The sequence below is a fragment of the Dendrobium catenatum genome, unplaced genomic scaffold, assembly GCF_001605985.2.
Source record: "Dendrobium catenatum unplaced genomic scaffold, ASM160598v2 fragScaff_scaffold_390, whole genome shotgun sequence".
Lineage (NCBI taxonomy): Eukaryota > Viridiplantae > Streptophyta > Magnoliopsida > Asparagales > Orchidaceae > Dendrobium > Dendrobium catenatum.
In genome coordinates, this window is record NW_021318852.1 from 7,157,566 (window position 1) to 7,175,769 (window position 18,204).

Consider the following 18,204-nt stretch of genomic DNA (forward strand, 5'->3'; position numbering starts at 1 on the left):
TGTGGAACAAATATTTTAGAAGTTTCATGCGCGTTGATGGTGATTATTATTAAGGCTATAGGAGGAAAGTAGGACACTTTAAAAGAAACTATTATGCAGCTTATAAATTTTCTTTAATGATGAGTAATAGTTTGAAGCATAGTTTAAAATTGCGCAATTTGAGGCGCGCCTTTGCGCAATTTGTTCCAAAATAGCCTTAAAGCCTAAGGAATTCTCAGGTATCATGAGGCGTACGTCTCAGGTGGAGTGAGGCGTGCCTTAGTAGCGCTGTTGCGCAATTTCCTTTGAGGCGTATGCCTCTAACATGGGGGCCCACATACTTAAAAAACCTCTTAAATTCTTTCTTATACCCACTTACCCGATCGAAGATGTGAACCGAAGCCGAGCAGGAAGCACACAGACGCCCGATTCGACTCTCCCGCATGTTTCCTCCGCCTCTCCCGTCGGCGCTGCTTCTCGCCGGTGAGTCCTTTGTTTTTGGCCGCCCCTTTACATCACTTCTTTAAGTGTTCTTAGGATTTTTTTTTAAGTTTAGGGTTTGATTTTTAAACTTATAGGAAAGATAGTGTTTTAATTTTTTTGAGTTTGTGTATTTTATTTTGCATTTGTTCTTTAGGAAACATGGTTAGGGGCAAGGAAAAGACAAATACGTCATTGCGGCGTGACCCTTCTTGGAAATACAGTATGTAAGTTGATGTAGGAGGCGGCGAGAAGACATATGTGTATTTAAAATATAATTTTTGTGATAAGGTGATGAAGGGAGAAGTTACTTGCATGAATGAACACTTATCCAGCCACATAAGAATATAGCACCTTGTGCGAATGTGCCGGATAAGTTGAAAGAGGAAATTACTGCTTACATAAAGAAGAGTATCACGGCCAAACATTTACAACAGGAGCAATTTGATGAAAGGGTCGAACATGGTGCTTACTATGGGAGCGAGAGTGGAAATGGCTCTTCCTCCACTATACATAATAGAGGTGCGCGCGGTCCTATGGACCAGTATATGGTTAATCCAAGAGAGGATATAGGACAAGCACAGATGATGTCTGCGGCTAGAGGATCTAAGTGTGGATGTCTTGAGGGCGAAGCAGATCAAATGGGCATATTTACTAGTACCACACCACACATGCACTAGTTTTGCAGCACAACAACCAAATAAAAATATTCCACAACTTCTTATATGCTATTATATTATATTTATATCAAGTGAACAATTAACATAACAATGATCATTCTTATTGAACATAGAAGGAAAAGTGAGTAACATTGAAGATGATGAAGATATGACATTCATAGATATAATTGGAGAAGAAGATTCCCTTGAAAACCCATTTAGTGATGGGACATGATTGAATTTTATATGTTATTTCTTATTTGTACTTTGGGAGTTTTGATAGACTTATATTTTGTGGTTATGTACTTTGAATTATACTATGCAATGCATATAATGCATATAATGCATATAATGCATCTATTTTATTGTTTTCTACTAATTTCACTTATTATTTAGATGTTTTTATTATATTATAGACTTTTATTGTTATTTACCTGCTAAATCAAAAGTCAGAATTCTATTGGAATAATTAAAAAGAATGAGTAAGATTTTAGATATGATAGATTTATTTTGATTAAATTATTTTAATTATAGTCATATAATATGTAACAATTATTACCATTTGAATATTAATCAATGAATTAAATTGTCAATAATTAATTAAAGAATATTTATTACTTTAAATATTTGAATTTTCTAATTCTATTATTTATAATTACAATCCTATAAAATATTAAGGTTTTTTAATGGAATAATTAATTAAGATTTATACTTCAAATTTTTTATTTTTAAAATCACGGATTATTAAAATTATGAAAATTTAATAGTTATTAATGAATGAATAATTTTATTAATTGCTAGGGTATAAATTAAAATTATAATGAAAATAAATATATTAATTAATTGTAATTGAATATATAAATAAATGTAATTAAAATCTTTGACATTTCTAATAATTGGCTCTTACTTAAATTCGATTAATGTAGATAAAATAAAAATATGATGCATTTAATTAAATAAATTGAGTTAAAAAATAAATAAAATAAATAGTTTGGATTAATCTTTGTTAAATAAAATGAAAAGATATTATAAATTCTATTTTTATCTTATTGTATATATATACTAAAAGAGATTAAGAAGTGTAGAAGATATGACGGGGAACAAGATGTGTAGGGGATACAAAGAAGGAAATATGAAGGGTATGAATTAAGATCATGAGAAAAGGGAATAAAAAACATAAGAGATGTGAAGAAGAGAATACCAAGGGGTATTCAATGAATAAAAAGGAAGAATTAGGATTCTTTTTCATTTATTTGTTCAAATAAAAAGTTATTACATATTAAGTATTTTTTAAAACTATCACTTAATCATAATAAGATAATAAAATCAAAGGCTAGGGTTTTATTAAAAAAATTAAAATGAAAGGCTAGGATTTTAGATATGATAGATTTATTTTGATTTAATTATTTCAATCATAGTTATAATATGTAACAATTCTTAACATGTGATATTAAATAATGAATTAATTAAAGAATAGTTTTTCTTTATTTGAATTTTCAAATTTTATTATTTATAATTATGGACTTATAAAATATGAAGGTTTTTAATGGAATAATTAATTAAGATTAATACTTTAATTTTTATTTTTGAAATATGGATTATTAAAATTACGATTTATGTTATTAATTGCTCGGATAGGTATAAATTAAAAATATGAATTTTAATAGTTATTAATGAATGACTTATGTTATTAATTGCTAGGATATGTATAAATTAAAAATATAATGCAAATAAATATATTAATTAATTGTTTTTGAATATAAAAATAAATGCAATTCAAATCTTTGGCATTTCTAATAATATAGATATTTTTAAATTTATTAATTATTAATAATGTAATGAAGGTACTAGGATTTGATATGGGTGGAAACTCAAGTGGCTTTTTTAATAATAGTATAGATTTATGTTCGAATTACTATCTATTGGTGATTTTCACCTTAAATCTAGGATCTGAGGTTGATGTTCTTTTCAGTTATATCATAAGCCCTCATTGTCCTGGCAATTTTTTCTTGTAAATATAAGCCCCAACACTTTGAATCAAATTATACAACTTTAATATAAATTAAATTTAAAAATGGAAACTCTAGCATATGATTGTTTTGAATACCGCCGAGCATTTCAAAATTAAGTACTCCTATAATTTTTTTAATTTGACTTTCATTCAAAAATTAATTTTAAACTGATCGAATATTCCTTAAAATTTCAAAGACTAAATCTTTGATATGAATTTATTTAAAAATTATATAAAATATTAGTCAATGTTTTAATAAAAAGACTCGACAACTATTTTAAGAAAAAAATTTTGTAAGGGACAAATATCCTTGGGATGTAATTAACCCTAAATGCTTGTAATTATGTGGAAACTATACCCCAAAATAAAAGTGTCATATTTAGTCTAACATATTGAGTAGGGGAAAATCTCCTGTTAAAAAAAATGTATGTTTTGCTATAGTAAAAGAATATTTTTATCCACCGAGTTAATATATTATTTTCTATGTCTTATTCGACCACAAAATATTTCAAACCCATTGAGGATAGCAAAAATCCCGCCAACAGGAATGCCCTTAAGAAGGAATTTTACATTCATCTCATAACAAAAATAGTTTCCTACCTTGAAGCCTACTTAAAATCCTTGAATAAAATGATATATCAATCCCTCGTTCATATGCATACTGATCTAAATTAGGATATTACTAAGATATGAAAAAGAGCAAACTAAATTTAAAGTGTTAGAGTTCATCATTAAATTTATGTTCCCCTTACCCAACTTTCGGGGTAAAAGAGACAAATTCAAAGTAATTAAGGGTCAAATGCCATCATAAATTCTAATTTATGCTAGATTAATCTCATCTGTGTTGTATCAAACATACAATAATAATTAACGCTATATAGTTACAAGTTTAATTTAGCATAAGTACCCAATAATTAGAACCTCATGATGAATCTAAGCATTTTTGTGTTAAATATAAATAAAAATTAGGAACTGTGACGAAAAGAGGAGCGTGATGCAATGTAGTATTGTTATTGTGGGTGATGACGGAGTAGAAAAAGAATAGAAAGACCTAGCAGTGCCTTGTTCTCTGTTGTGATTCTAGACGGGAAGAATGAAGTTGGGGTGATGGTTGATTGTAAAGGAGTAAGAACAAGAACAATATTGGCAGAAGCACTGGTGGGGTTTGAAATCAAGCTGGGAGAAGGAAAGCGTTGGTGGAAATTGGAGGAAGAAGGGGAGGATAAGAAGGCTTTGGCTGTGAGGGAAACAATAGGGTAGCTTTCCAATTTCCAAATTGGCAAAAACATGCACCTTTGTGGGTCTCTGTTGGGTTCTGGACAACAGGGAACAAACGAGCTTGGTGGGTATGATGTGTCCTGCTATTGTTACATTGGTGAACAATGTATATATGAATATGAATATGCTTAAGTTTTCTTTGATATTAAAACTGCCCACTAGATATGCAAATATATGTGTTAATCAAGTAATAAAGTAATTGAGTGTCGATCTGACAAGGAAGTGTTCTGCTAAATTGCAATCAAATAGTATTGTTTACTACATATCATAGTTTATCCTGCTAAACAAAAATGGCGTGTTTTGAGTTTCTCCCACTTACAGAGAATGCAAATAGATGAGGTGATACCAATATATAAAATACGTTTTGGACTAATGCATGTAAACGATAATATTTTCCTAATGAGACTCTTAATGATAGATGTGGATTAGAACATATGCATCCCTAGATTTCTGTCGAGCTTGTAGAGGTGAAAAAGGAAGATTTAAGACCTTTCTACCATTTTAATATCTCCATAGAACTTAGAAGATTAAACATCCTATTCCTAGGTATGACAACATTCCATTCCAATATTCCTATTTGTTCCAATATTCTTTCGTCGAGGTAATATATCAAACTAAATATTAACTACATACATGACCATTGTATACATTAAATGAAGAACGGGAGATACTAAAAACATCCATAATTTCATTCAAAGCTTGAGAATCTACATTTGCATTTGCATTGTGCTTATATCATTAGCTTAAAACTCAGAAATTAGCCAAACATAGATAAATTTGAAAGCAAACTCATTTTTGTTTCACTCATAGAAAAAAAGATACAGAAGAATCAATAAGGATAAACTTCACCAGGACAGTACAATTGACTTCTCCATACTCTTTCCTCCTCCAATGAGAGGATTGCTTATACAAGACAAGTAAGATCTCCATTAAAAGTATCTTGCACTTCCTTAGCCTTCCTTAGACTTTATTCTAAGGGTGCACTAAAAAACGACACTGAATATTACTGGATTCTACTGAAAGTAACAAAACTCTCTAACAAAAGTACGGAAAAAACTATATATAATAAGTGTAGAAACTACCTTAGGCGCCACAGCGCTCGACATGGTGGTGCTGTGGCGTTATCAAATGAACTAGCGCCTCAGCATTGTTAGTTTTGCTCTGTTGCGGTGCTGCGCTGACTCTGCGTGTCTGTTGGTTAAACTGGTGCGTCTATTGGTTGAATTAGCGCTGCTCTGTCTTTCATTAACTGCTTCGACGTGGCGCTGAAAAAGTTAAGCATTGCGGCGTTTAAATGTACAATCCGGTGCTGCGACATTATGATGATTGGTGCTACGACGTTCAAATTCCTGAGACTCAGGTACTATGGTGCGGGTTTTTTGACGCTGCGGCGTTGACCTTGGCTGCCCTGGGGCGCTGATTTTTCTTAAATTCCAGAGCGACTAGCGCTGCAATGTTTGGATTAGGCGCTAGGGCATTGTAGATGACAACGCTGCGGTGCAGAATCTATAGGCACTACAGTGCTTGTTCAAAACTTGTGAGTTTTTGTCTTTTCCTGAACATTTCCAGCACAAACATAACTAAAAAATACATTTTAGTGAATTTTAACACAATAAACGGTGCATAATTTACAGTTAACCGTCCCATGAAGAAGACAAATTGTCTGAAGTTATAGTGCTTGGCCGTCTTTCCTTAAACGTTTTTACACTATTAGTAGCATTCTTCTAGGATTTACGTAGTACTAGTTTCTCTGTGTTCTTTTCTTATGTTTGTGTCATATTCTGTGAACAAAGTGAAACTACTTGTTTACTATTTAAAAAATTCTTACTGGTTTTGTTTGTTGTAGAGGCACAAGAATTAGCTGGTACTAGTGGAAAATCAAACGATCCTATTTTTGACCGTCAGTTTTTGGAGAAGATAGAATCAGTTAGAAGGTAATATTTCATCACTATATTTTTCTACATGCTAGCTAATGCATATGCTTGCTTGCTTTTTATTTAATTAATTTCGGTTGGATCCCTGACACTTGGTTTCTTTCTAAATGTTTAAGTGGCACTGCCGCTTTGTTTCTTTTTTCTTGTATGTGTCATGTCCTTCTCATGAGTAATCTCCATATTTTAACTCACCAGTCTGCCAAAATCTTAGCTAATTTCCTATTCTATGAATGAAGCTCCGATGATATGTGAGTTATAGTGTGGAATAGGTGGTAGGAGGCTTAAAGCGAGGGGCATTGAGGGCTATTTACTTAACGTTGCCATTATGATGTGAACAAAGATTGATATCTGGCTTGCTTCTTGGATGATCCTATCACTTGAGAAGTTTGTCTCATTAGAGAATTTGAGCTGCAGGTTTTGTTTTCAAAGCAGTGATATTATCAAATCAGCCCTTACGTTCTTGGAATAGCAATGTGGCAGCAATTGAACAGTAAGAATGCGGCCTCTCACAAGACTATCAGAAGTGATTAGGCAGATTATTTCTGAGAAGTAGAATGCCATTTGTTTGTTTTCTTCCTGTTTTTTCCAGTTGTGTTACAAAGTTTTGTTGCTAGTCATTTCATATCAATTTTTTTAGTTTTGGATTTGTGTGCAAATTCTTAGATTTTTGGCTCATCTTTCTTGTAGATATTTAGTTTACGGTCAACTTATTTGCACTCCGGAGGAAGTGGATTTTTGGAATCGATGGAAGTGGGAAAAAAACCCTCGAAATTTCTTTCAAAATTGGCATAATTCCACCACATATGCACCCATTGATCTTAATTATGTCTCGTCAACCACTGGAGATCTTCCAAATGATAATATATACTTACTTTTACCTAATATATTAGAAAGAATTAAGGTTTCTTATGCTTATGATCCAAACTTAGCTCAAATAAAACACATCCATTCATGGCAACAAACATACTAATTGAGATAATTATTCCTATAATCAACTAGAAGTTTGTTTGGGATGGCAGCTGGCTTGCGCGTTCCAAAGCTTCCATGTATAGGTGATTATCGGTCCACTTACTTGCAAGTGGAAAATGTTGCGGCGAAGGCTGTACCCATGTACAAGGTTTGGGCCTTAATTTTGCATGATGATGGGAGTCTTGTTACATGATAGGAAGGGAGGTGTGCTAGCCCCGCCATTGTGCCAATTAACCAATCATTTTATAATTTTTATTTAATTCAATAGAACCCCTAATGCAATATCAGAATGCTTGTTACAATGTCATATAGAACAATATCATGTCATTTAATGATTTAAACATTCAACCTTGAATTTATTTTAATTTATTTAGTAATTATATTCTTTTTCATCTTTAAGTTCATCGTAAGCGAATGTATCAAGATTAGATGCCTAAGTTTTTGGCCATCATTGTTGGAGAATTTTTTGTATCCTCAAACGGATTGCATATTTTGTCATCGAGTACGGCATAAGAACATGATATATCACTCCGAAGGGTAAAAATACCATTTCCTTATGGACTCAATGATAAAATTTACAATTTGAAACAGAGATTCCCCCATTCGATGTTTGGTTGAATGGGATTTATTTTATTTCGGGGTACAGACGTCCCATAGGGGCAAGCCCCTATGGTTAATTACATCCCAAGTTTTGGCTTGGAAAATTTTTTGATTATACTAGTGGTTTTGCTTTCTTTTTGAAGTCATTTAAACATTGGCTAAGATTTAATTTTTTTTTGTTTTAAAATTCATGAAAGTCTTGCTTAAAGAGTTTTGGCCTTTAGGAATTTCAAGGATGAATTGATCAACTTAGGAATTAGATTTTTGGAATGAGAGCCAAGGGAGGTGAAGTAGGAGCACTTGATTCTGAGGGAAACTCAGAGGTGCTCAAACTATCCTATATTGGGCTTTACATTTTAGAAATCTAATTTTGGTTTAAGTTGACATTTTTATTAGAATGTTGGGGCTTAACATTCCTTCAACATATGTTGTAGGAATTGCTCGAAAGGTGAGGGTTTATAGGTGATTTGGAATCAACCCATGCCTCGGACCCTAAGACTAAGGTGAGGACTACCGATAGGTAGTGTCTCGAACCTAAATCTAACAAGTGCAAAAGGGGCTTACAAATTACACTTCACATGAGGCATAATCCACCCGACCTCTGGATTTACTATCCCGCTTGAAAGGGACTACCAGCTAAACCCACCTAGTCACTTTTAAAACCATGTGTCTTGGTCTCAATGCAAATGTAGAGTGGATGGTTGTTTTTATTTATAAGGTAGGACTTATAACTTGACTTTGAGGCTAAGATGCCTAATTATGTGGGTATGCATATGCTAACTTAATGAAAATAAATTTTTGTTATGTAATCCTTAAATGAGGGCTTTCTATATGCAACACATTTGGGCTATGCATGATTGTTTTAATTTTTAGAAAACTTAGCTCCTTGAAGGGAGCCATGCAAGACTTTCTCATTTGTTAGAAAATCGTGAAGCCTAAATCAATTTTTAGATTGATTACGTTTTAATAGGTAGAAATCTTATTTTGTTCTAAGAGCCTACCGTATCTAATAATCCAAGTCACACCCAAGCAAAAACAAAGAAAGAAACCTAGAAAAAAGATGCATTTCTATTGCACAATCAGGTAAACAATCAAACATGCTTTTATTTATGAATAAAGTGCAGGGAATGCAAATAGAGTCCGAGTTATTACAAACATGTTTGGCAGCTGAGTTGCCTGCCATTATACAACCTAGTCAAATTATTACAGACTCTACTTGTGGGGGATTCTTCAGGCTCTTGACTTCTGAATGGACATTAGGCTTCACCTTTGACAGGTACATCCTTCTAGTCCACTTCATTTTTTTGCTCCGAACCCCCACAAGTTTGATACAATTACAATTCTATCAAATACATGTTTGTAAAGAAAAGATACTCAAACCTGCAATGGATTAGAGACAGTTTATGTAATAAAACATTACATTCAAAAATTTGTTTCGCACTTAGAGTGCCAAACACATGCTTCTATCCTATTGGCCACATCTTTGGGGGGTTTTAAGCAGCACCTGTCATGCAAGCAGTTTATTAGTTATGAGCACCCCCTTTTTAGATATGGCCACCTAAATGAAGAACATGTATATTTGTACACTATTCACTTAAGAGCAAGTGCCCACAACGCAGACAATCTAATAGGCAATCACTCCACAACATCAAACACATGCGCAGAAAAAAAAATCCTAAACCTAACTTGCCTAAGGGGTTGTGTACCTAAGTGTGTGAGGCTTGTGTAGCATGTCACACTAAGGGTGTTTGATTTTATTTTGGAATGAAGATGCTTAATCTTTATACAAGGGTGATTTCACTTTAAGTTGTTTGTGACTTAAAGATTTTATTTAATTTTTAAGTGTTTCATATTTTGAAGGGTTATGAAGAACCCATAAAGTAACCACATGCTTGCTTTTGGGCAAGTCTGTTACTTATGAATCCTAAGATACAATGATGTATGCATCCCGCCTTTTGTGGGAGATGATTGATTATTGTATCAAAAGGAACCTAAGTGATTTTTAGGTGTTTTAGAGTTCTCTTAATGTTTGGATAAGAGAAGTGTATATCTAATAGGGTAAGATAGACATGCCTAAGGGGTTTCACTTAGGACTTGGTGAAATTCATCCAATAGGGTAGGATGAACTTCAATAGAAAGGACAACTCCTAAGGGACATCTATAGGTTTAGCATTTTAAATGTAATAGGAGAGATCACTCAATTTGGGTTGAGTGGAAGAGATTACTTAGATTTTGGGTCTAAGAAAAGTGTCAAACATGTAACTTTTGGGCTACATGTGGAAGAATTCTTCTTAGCTTTTGGAACTAAGGGGAGAAAAGAATCCAACATTTAGCTCTTAGGCTAAATGTTGGAGAACTCTCTCTAACTTTTGGAGCTAAAGAGAGGGGAAATCTCCTACAACTTTGGAGTTGGAGGAGAGTTGGGAACAAGCTAGGAGTTTGGCTCCTTTGCTTAACATGGAATTATTTGTTGAATTTGGTTCAACAAATAAATGATTTTTTTGGGTTGGACTACTTGTTGATTTTGATTCAACAAGTAGATTTTCAGGTGCGTAATTCACTCAACATGGGTTGAATGAATGAGATTTTCATACAACTTTTGAGTTGTAGAAAGAAAGAAAATTTCTTTACAAATTTGGTTTGTAGAGAAGAAAGCGAGAAATGCAACTTGAAGGTTGCAAAGTGGAAGATTTTCTTTGAACATTTAGTGTTAAAAGAAAGGGACATTCACCCATCCAATTTGAGTCAATAGGATGAGAGGAATTCCTACAACTTTTGAGTTGTAGAAATGAGGGAAAGAACATGCAACTTGTGGGTTGCAAATCCATAAATGTTCCTTAAACTTTTGATGTTCAAAGAAACAAATTCATTTGCCTAATTTGAAGCTAGGCAGATGAAGGGGAATTTGGAGATTTCCTACAATTTATGCTTGTAGGAAAAGAAGTAGCCTAAAGTGCAATTTAGAGGTTGCAAATTGGAGGAGTTTCTTTGAACGCTTGGTGTCCAAAGAGGGGAATTCATTCTCCCAACTTGGGTTTGAGAGCATGAAGACAAATTTAAATACTCCCCTACAATCTTGACTTATAGGAAAGAGGGAGGGAAACGCAACTTATGAATTGTAAGTTGGAGATTAGGGAGGACCACTTACTTGATTTAGGCTAAGTAAATGGTGAAGTTTCTTTGAGCATTTGGTACTCAAAGGAAGATTAGCATTTGCTCAACTTTGGGCTAAGCAAATGAGGAAGACTAGGATTTGAATCCCATGTCAAGAGGATTACTCATTAGTTTGTGTTGTAATGAATAAATGATTTGATAAAATTTCTACAATTTTGGGGTTGAAGGAAGAAGATGGTTTATTGGTTTTATGTTCTAACAAAAGGGTGAATAACTTAGAATTTAGTTCCAAGCTATAATGATTCATATGTAAGAAGAGCATTTGGAGTCTTGGAGAGGCTCGAAAATATCACACATGAAGGGAATATTTGTTAGTTTATATTCTAACAAAAGAGATGAAAGAACTTAGAAGTTGGTTCCAAGTTGCAAATGATTCATGTGTTCTAAAACTAACAAATAAGCCCATTTGGTTAATTTTCAAATCCCAAATGTGGTGGATATAAACTAACAATGACTATCACTTGTGTGCTCTAAATTTAGTGAAAAGATCAATTATGAATTTGGTTGGTCATAGACGTTGTGGTATTGTTTCCAACCAAACACATTCACATTCACTAACTTGTAGAGACTATCAATTCCTACATGCAAACTCTCCAAAGTTTATATCAATTTTGCCATGACACAAATGCTAGAGGATCATTCACCATCATTCTTATCCATGAGAATTAAGAGATGCAAAGCATGTTGAAGTAATTCAAGAACACATAAGGGGTGGCTTATGGGTCTTTGGAAACTCACATCTACCCCAAGTTTGCCCTACAAATTAAATGAATATGCTTATCAATCTCTCAATAATTTTAAAAGCATGCAACCCTTAGAGAAAGAGACCTATACTATTTTATTTAGATCAATTTTGGTATAATCTAAATTCTAAGCAACATGCAATTCATTTGGCCAAATGCATAGCCTCCAAAATTTGGGTGCTATGACGACGAAGCCTAGTTTTGTTATAGGCGACGGTTCAAACACAATATGAATGCTATTACATGCATTTGAGAGGTGTTGGATATCAATCCAACACCTCTACACCCGTTGGCATGCCTCTTTGACTCTCACAAGAGAGCAAACAAGTGAAAAACACTAGTCTTTCACTGTTTTGCGGAGAGGACAGCGAGCAAAGGGTTTTGGGGAAGCGAACAAATGAGGTTTCTAAAGGACCTATGGCTTGGGGATGTCAACCACACATCAATGACCTTGGGGGACCTTAGGTTTCACTAAGTTTTAAGATTTTACCTCGCCCGGGTTGTCTTAGCGCTCCTATCCTAGCTCCAAGTCGCTGTCCAAGCCTTTCCCAAGGAAGAAGACTGCTGTCCAAGCCTTTCCGGATGTCGCCGTCGCTGTCCAAGCCGCTCCGGAAGCCTTCTTTGCTGTCCAAGTTGCTCCCAAGCCTCCCAAGCACCGTTTGGAAGCTTTCAACAGCCTCCAACCTGCTGTTTGCAAGCTTTCGGAAGTGGTTGCTTCTGTCCAAGGCTTTACGGAGGATGGATTTGCTGCCCAAAATGCTCCGGACAGCAGTTTGCTGTCCAAGAACGCCCGAAAACAGCAGTTTGCACTGTTTTGAGGTCACTGGAGATAGTTTGGAAGGAAGTAGAGGCCTCCTACTTTCTCTTGGCTGCAACTAGGGTTTATTCAGCATGTCTTTGCCCTAGACTTTGGAAGAGAAGCTTACTAACAGCAGCAAGAGGGGATTTCTGCTCTCTAATCGAAGGGAGAAAACCATGGCAGCGAAGAAAAACTCATTTTCAGTCCAAAGAGGAAGAAGACAGCAGCTAGGTAACATGAAATCTCCTCCTCTTTCAACTTCAGCTCCCAAAAAAAGGTATGGAAGGGGGAAAAGGCTTGGCCGACCCTCCCCCTTGGCTAGGTCACACGCAAGGAGGCCTTTGTCGGCCTCTTCCTCCTGGCTTGGACGCGTGCAAGAGCCGAACGGCTCTTCTTTCTGCTCTACCTGGGACGGAAGGGACGGACGGTGTGCAGGAGGAGAAGCCCGACTCCTCCCTCTCTCTCGCTCTTTCTCTCGCCTGGGACGGACAGACCAAAAGCCACGGGAGAGCCGAATGGCTCTCCCCCTCTTGTTCGCTTGGAGAAGCACGCATGAGTAGGCCGACCGCCCAAATGAACCAATTAGGTTGCCTTAATGCACGAAATGAAGGATTTAGGGCAGAATTTGAGATGAAATCTGAGCCATTGATCTCAATTTCTGATTTGAGAATCAAATTAAGCCCAAATTGACAAATTAGGGTTGGAATTGAGTCTGAATTGGACTCGACCCGAACCGATTTGGGTCAGTTTGGGTCCGATTGGGTTCGATCAATTTAATTTCATGAAATTGAACTCGAATTGGTGTCGAATTGCGTCGAATTGGGCTCGACGACGCTCGACGGGGTTTGAATTGATTTGATTCGATTTTAATTTAATTAAATTGAGTTAATTTAATTAAATCGGGGTTTTATTTGAGTCAATTTTGCCTCAATGACATTCGATTGGGTCGATCGAGCACGATTGAACCTAGTCGGGCTTGATTGGGGTCTGGTTGATACGAAAATATTCGTCAGCAATCATCATAACGTAAAATTAGCTTTTATGGCTTCATAATAATGTTCAATGGAGTGTTAAGTAAAATTCTATTGAGCTATATTGAGGTTCTAATGCCTTCATTGGGGTCTCTTTTGCCCTACCTGCGCAAGTATTATAACATGTCATTGCCTCCTCGATTTTGACGTCTCGTAACCTTTTACGCTTGTAAATCATGTGCACATCTAAAAATCACAATTGCTATAATTTCTAATAAAAATATGAATTTTTAATCCCAAATAATATTTTTCTCAAAACTTCCTCCCCTCATATATCATTAGAATCCTAAATAACAATTGAGTATAATTAAATTAGGAACTTATAAATTAAAATTCTACCATAAATAATTTAAACTTCTTCCTTACCTTTTTATCTCTTCCCTAATTTCTTTTCCTTTTTCTTCTTCTTCCCTTTTTTTTAAAATTTTTATTTTTATTTTTTCCTTACTCGAATTTCCCCTTCTTACCTTCAGCCAACGCCCAATTTTCGCACCCCTTGTTGCTTCACCCGAGCTCCAGCATACAAATCTTTCCTAACCCGAGAGCTGCTAGTGAAAATGAGGGAATGGGGAGGAGTTTGACAATAGTGAAGGTAATTAATTAGCTTAAGTTTTATAATTTAATTAAATACCTCACCCATTACCTTGCATATACTCCACCTGTCTGGTTAAATGCCCTTGGTACAATAGAAGTTATAAATTAACATATTTAAAACTTTAGGAAAATAATTCAAATCGAAACTAATTCTATAACTTTCACACTTTTACAAACTAATATATACTTGATACCAATTTGCTCCAATTGACAATTAGAACACAATATAATGATTTTTTTAAATTTTTTATTATTTTTGTTAATATAATGATTTTTTTAATGATTTTCATGAAAGTTGGTATTTCAGGTATAATTTAATTAAGGAATTTTTTGAGTTTTTACCTGAAAATTTTGGGTATTATAGTTAACACCAATTTTCTTTTTTGATCAATAGACAATATGTATCACCATGTCCTTTGCTATGCATTTCCAAAACTAATTTCTCGCTTAAAGTACTCATTTTGTAATTTTTAAGTAATGTTATTTTTTAAAATCTTTTTTTAATATCTTGATTGTTAACCAAGATATTATTTCCTTCACTTTTAATTTATCTAACTTAATCAAAATCTTTAGTTTTATTATCTCTTACCTTGTATGTTTAATTTATCTTCATTTCTCTTTTCTTAGTGTTATGACATCAAATAAATCATAAAAGAATATAGCTTTTGCTTTACTCATTATGATGTGAAACATAATAGGAATTGCAGGAATTTAATAAAAAGTTGTTAACCTTACTAATTGTAAAATTAATATTTCACAAGAATTAGATTTCTAGGATTTCGTAGTTGTAGTTGTGCTTTGGCATGCAGTTACGAGAAAGAATAACAAGACAATTTAAAATAACAACAAACTTATAGTAAAGGTAAAGATATAAATAATAGAAATCCACCGTTTAACAAATATAAAATTCACCTTGAGTTCCCTCACTTTCACTCTTGAGGTGGTTTTAACTGAAGAATAGTTTTAGCAAACTTAGAGATGCCACCAAAAGACATAAAACACATGCAATATTGCGCAACGAAAAGTTAGCCGGAGGGGAAGAAGTTGGTGGATGTCCGATAATTCGCCACTATCTGGAGATTTGGTGTTCCTCGATTGCAAACGTCAAGGTGAAAAGGATTCGTTTGACGTAGTCGTCGACAGTGTCGTCGATCTCCAAGTTGAGGTTGAAGAAAGGAGACCGAAGGATATCTACTCATCCTTGAAGATCATACACGAATCCATGATTGTGCTCGGGATCGTCCAGTCATGGGGGAGAGAAGTCTCTTCAATTCCTGGATGGGCCAAAGTGGCCGACGGTTTGATGGAGAGGAAGAGAGGTTGGCCTGCTTGGAGAGCCTTGGGGTTAGAGATTTAGGTAGTAAGAGGAGTCAAGAGGAGAGGAGGGAATTAATTCCTTGATTAATTAAACTTGAGTAGAAATTAATATTGGAATTAATTTGAGAGGGAAGGAGGGTAATTGGTGGAGGGATTATGGGGGGAATTGGGTTTTAATTTGGAAATAATTTAAGTGGAGGAGAGAGAAAGGGTAGGGGATGATGGCAAGAAAGGGAGAGATATGGAAGAGAGGGAGGCCAACCAAGAGAAAGGGGAAGGGGGTTGTCCACATTCAAGAATGTGGCTAGGTGGAATGAATGTTGGAATTTAAATTAATTCCAAGTAAATTTCAGATTGTGAGAGATTTGGAGGGGCTTCCTAAAATAGATTTGCTAATTAAGAAAGGTTTTGAATTTCAAATATCATTTGAATTCAAATTAATAGACTTTTAAAATTAATAATAAGCTATATTAGGAAGGTGTTTAAGAGGCCTTTTGAATTTGAAAACAAAAGGGGGAGGGGCCGACAGCTTAGGCTTGGGCTAGTTAGGCCTGCGGCTAAGGGAGGTGGCCGACGGATTGGAGGTGGAGAGGGGAGGAAGCCGACGGGTATAGGTGGTAGGGAAGAGGAGGCTGGCGGGTATGGGTGGTGGTGTTTGGGTGGTGTTTGGATAGCCGGCAGTATGGGATTGAAGTAGACGTGTCTGTCGGCTTGGTGAAGAGAAAAGGGGTGGAAAAGAAGGAAGGAAAAAGGAATCCGAGAGCTCGGACTCTTCCGGCGGCTGTTGGGTATTGTTTTGATCCTCTCCTAGGGTTCTATCTTCTCTAGGGAGCTCACAAAGAAACAAAGTACTAAAAAGCTAAAATTTTCATTCATCAATCATTGACCTCATACAATAGTGAAGACCTCTATATATAGGTCTTAAAATAAAAAGAAATGCAAAGACTAAAATGCCCTTTGGGCTACATCAGGAACTAAGCCCTCATAAGGGTACAATGGTAAACTAAGACACAAAATAAAAATAATACATAAAATGCTTCATAAATAAAGACTCCGAATTGTAGCCGTTGATCTACGATTCCTCCAATGATAGACGCTCCGGAATCTCCTGCTGATGTCCTCATCTCATTATCTTCATTACAAGATTTCTAGCTTTCTTAATACATTATAAGCATTTGTAGTTTCAAATTTAATCCTCTTTTAAAAATATTTTTCTTTTACTTAATAGCCCTTTATTTCTTCTTTTTCCACTATCAAATTTCCTTACCAATGTATCATCTATTTATATACTTTTCTAAAATTTTTATATTAATTCATTTTATAAAATTTGCCATCTTATCCCACGTTAGGGTTTGACTCATTTAAAGAATTCTGATTTACCTCTTTTAGCAACATATCTTGAAAGATTAACAATTTCCTACCCTTTCAGATTTCTCTACTCCTTTGACCATAATTGCCATAATTGCTTTTGATTAACAACAACGAGATTTTATTCCACTATATGGGGTTATTCTTTTGATTATTTTTAATTATCAATAACTAAAACCCTATGTTGTATTGTTAACTTTTCATTTGGAAGCAACTAATTTTTTTAGTAAAAATAATCAATTTTCTCTATGGCAGCCACATGTAACCAAGGTTGTAAAAACTAGACCGGAGATAGAACTGAAAAAGAGAGAGGTTCAAGGTTCAATGGTTCGGCTGGGATTGAAGAACCGGATAATGTAATAAAAATTAAAAAAATTAAATGATATTTTAATAATAAGATAACTTTATAATAATTATGAAATAATATAATTTTTGGACTAAAAATAATTAAAATTCATACACAAATAATGTATTCCATAATTTTCAAGTTAAATATACATAATTATTAATTTATATTATATATATTTAAATATAAATACAACAACAAACATACAACAGCATCAAGCCTTTATCCCACTATGTGAGATCGACTACATGAATCCTTCTTTTTCATTGTGTCCTAACAAGAGTCAAATTTTCATTTAAATCTAATAAAGAAATGACATTTCTAATATTTTCTAATTAAGTCATTTTAGGTCTTACTAATTTTAAATTTAATGTAAATATCTCTAATATTCGATTTTAATTCATATTTAATAGAAATTTAGTTTATATATAAATATATAAATTTAATATAAATAATTGTTAATTTATGTGAAACATGTGTGTATGATTTACTAGTGCTTAATACATAATACTTAAAAAATTTTAGATATATATTTTTAAATAAATATTTTATATTTAAATTAGTTTATCATTTAATATAATATTTTATATTAAATTAAATTATTTAAATATATTATGAATTGAACTGGCCAGTTTTGAAAAGCCGAGACCAGTTCAACAGTTGGTTGGTTGAACTGACGGTTTAAACCGGTTTGATACTGGATCGGTTTTTTATAAGGACTAAACCGGTCATAGGATTGGTTCACAGTTGAAACGGTCGGTCCGATCCGTCTTTCAAAACCATGCATGTTACTACATGATCTTCTTGTTTCATTAAATTACTAAGTAAATTCAATCTTGATTATGAATCATCATACCTTATTTATAAAAATAAAGTTATAGGGATAAAGGCAATTTAAATATAATTCTAATTATATTTTGAA

General features: G+C 34.0%; 1 protein-coding gene across 13 annotated transcripts in view; it reads left to right on the forward strand.

Annotated features, from left to right (window-relative positions):
• The window catches only part of LOC110103712, a 146,202-nt gene that overhangs the window by 17,431 nt on the left and 110,567 nt on the right, over positions 1-18,204 (forward strand). For all 13 annotated transcript variants that reach the window (XR_003700450.1, XR_003700451.1, XR_003700452.1 and 10 more), the window contains exon 5: positions 6,254-6,341. Coding sequence is in view for 6 of the 13 variants with exons in the window: in XM_028694061.1 (XP_028549894.1) it covers positions 6,254-6,341 (88 nt within the window). In the remaining 7 variants the exon portion in view is untranslated. The remainder of the gene's footprint in view (positions 1-6,253; positions 6,342-18,204) is intronic.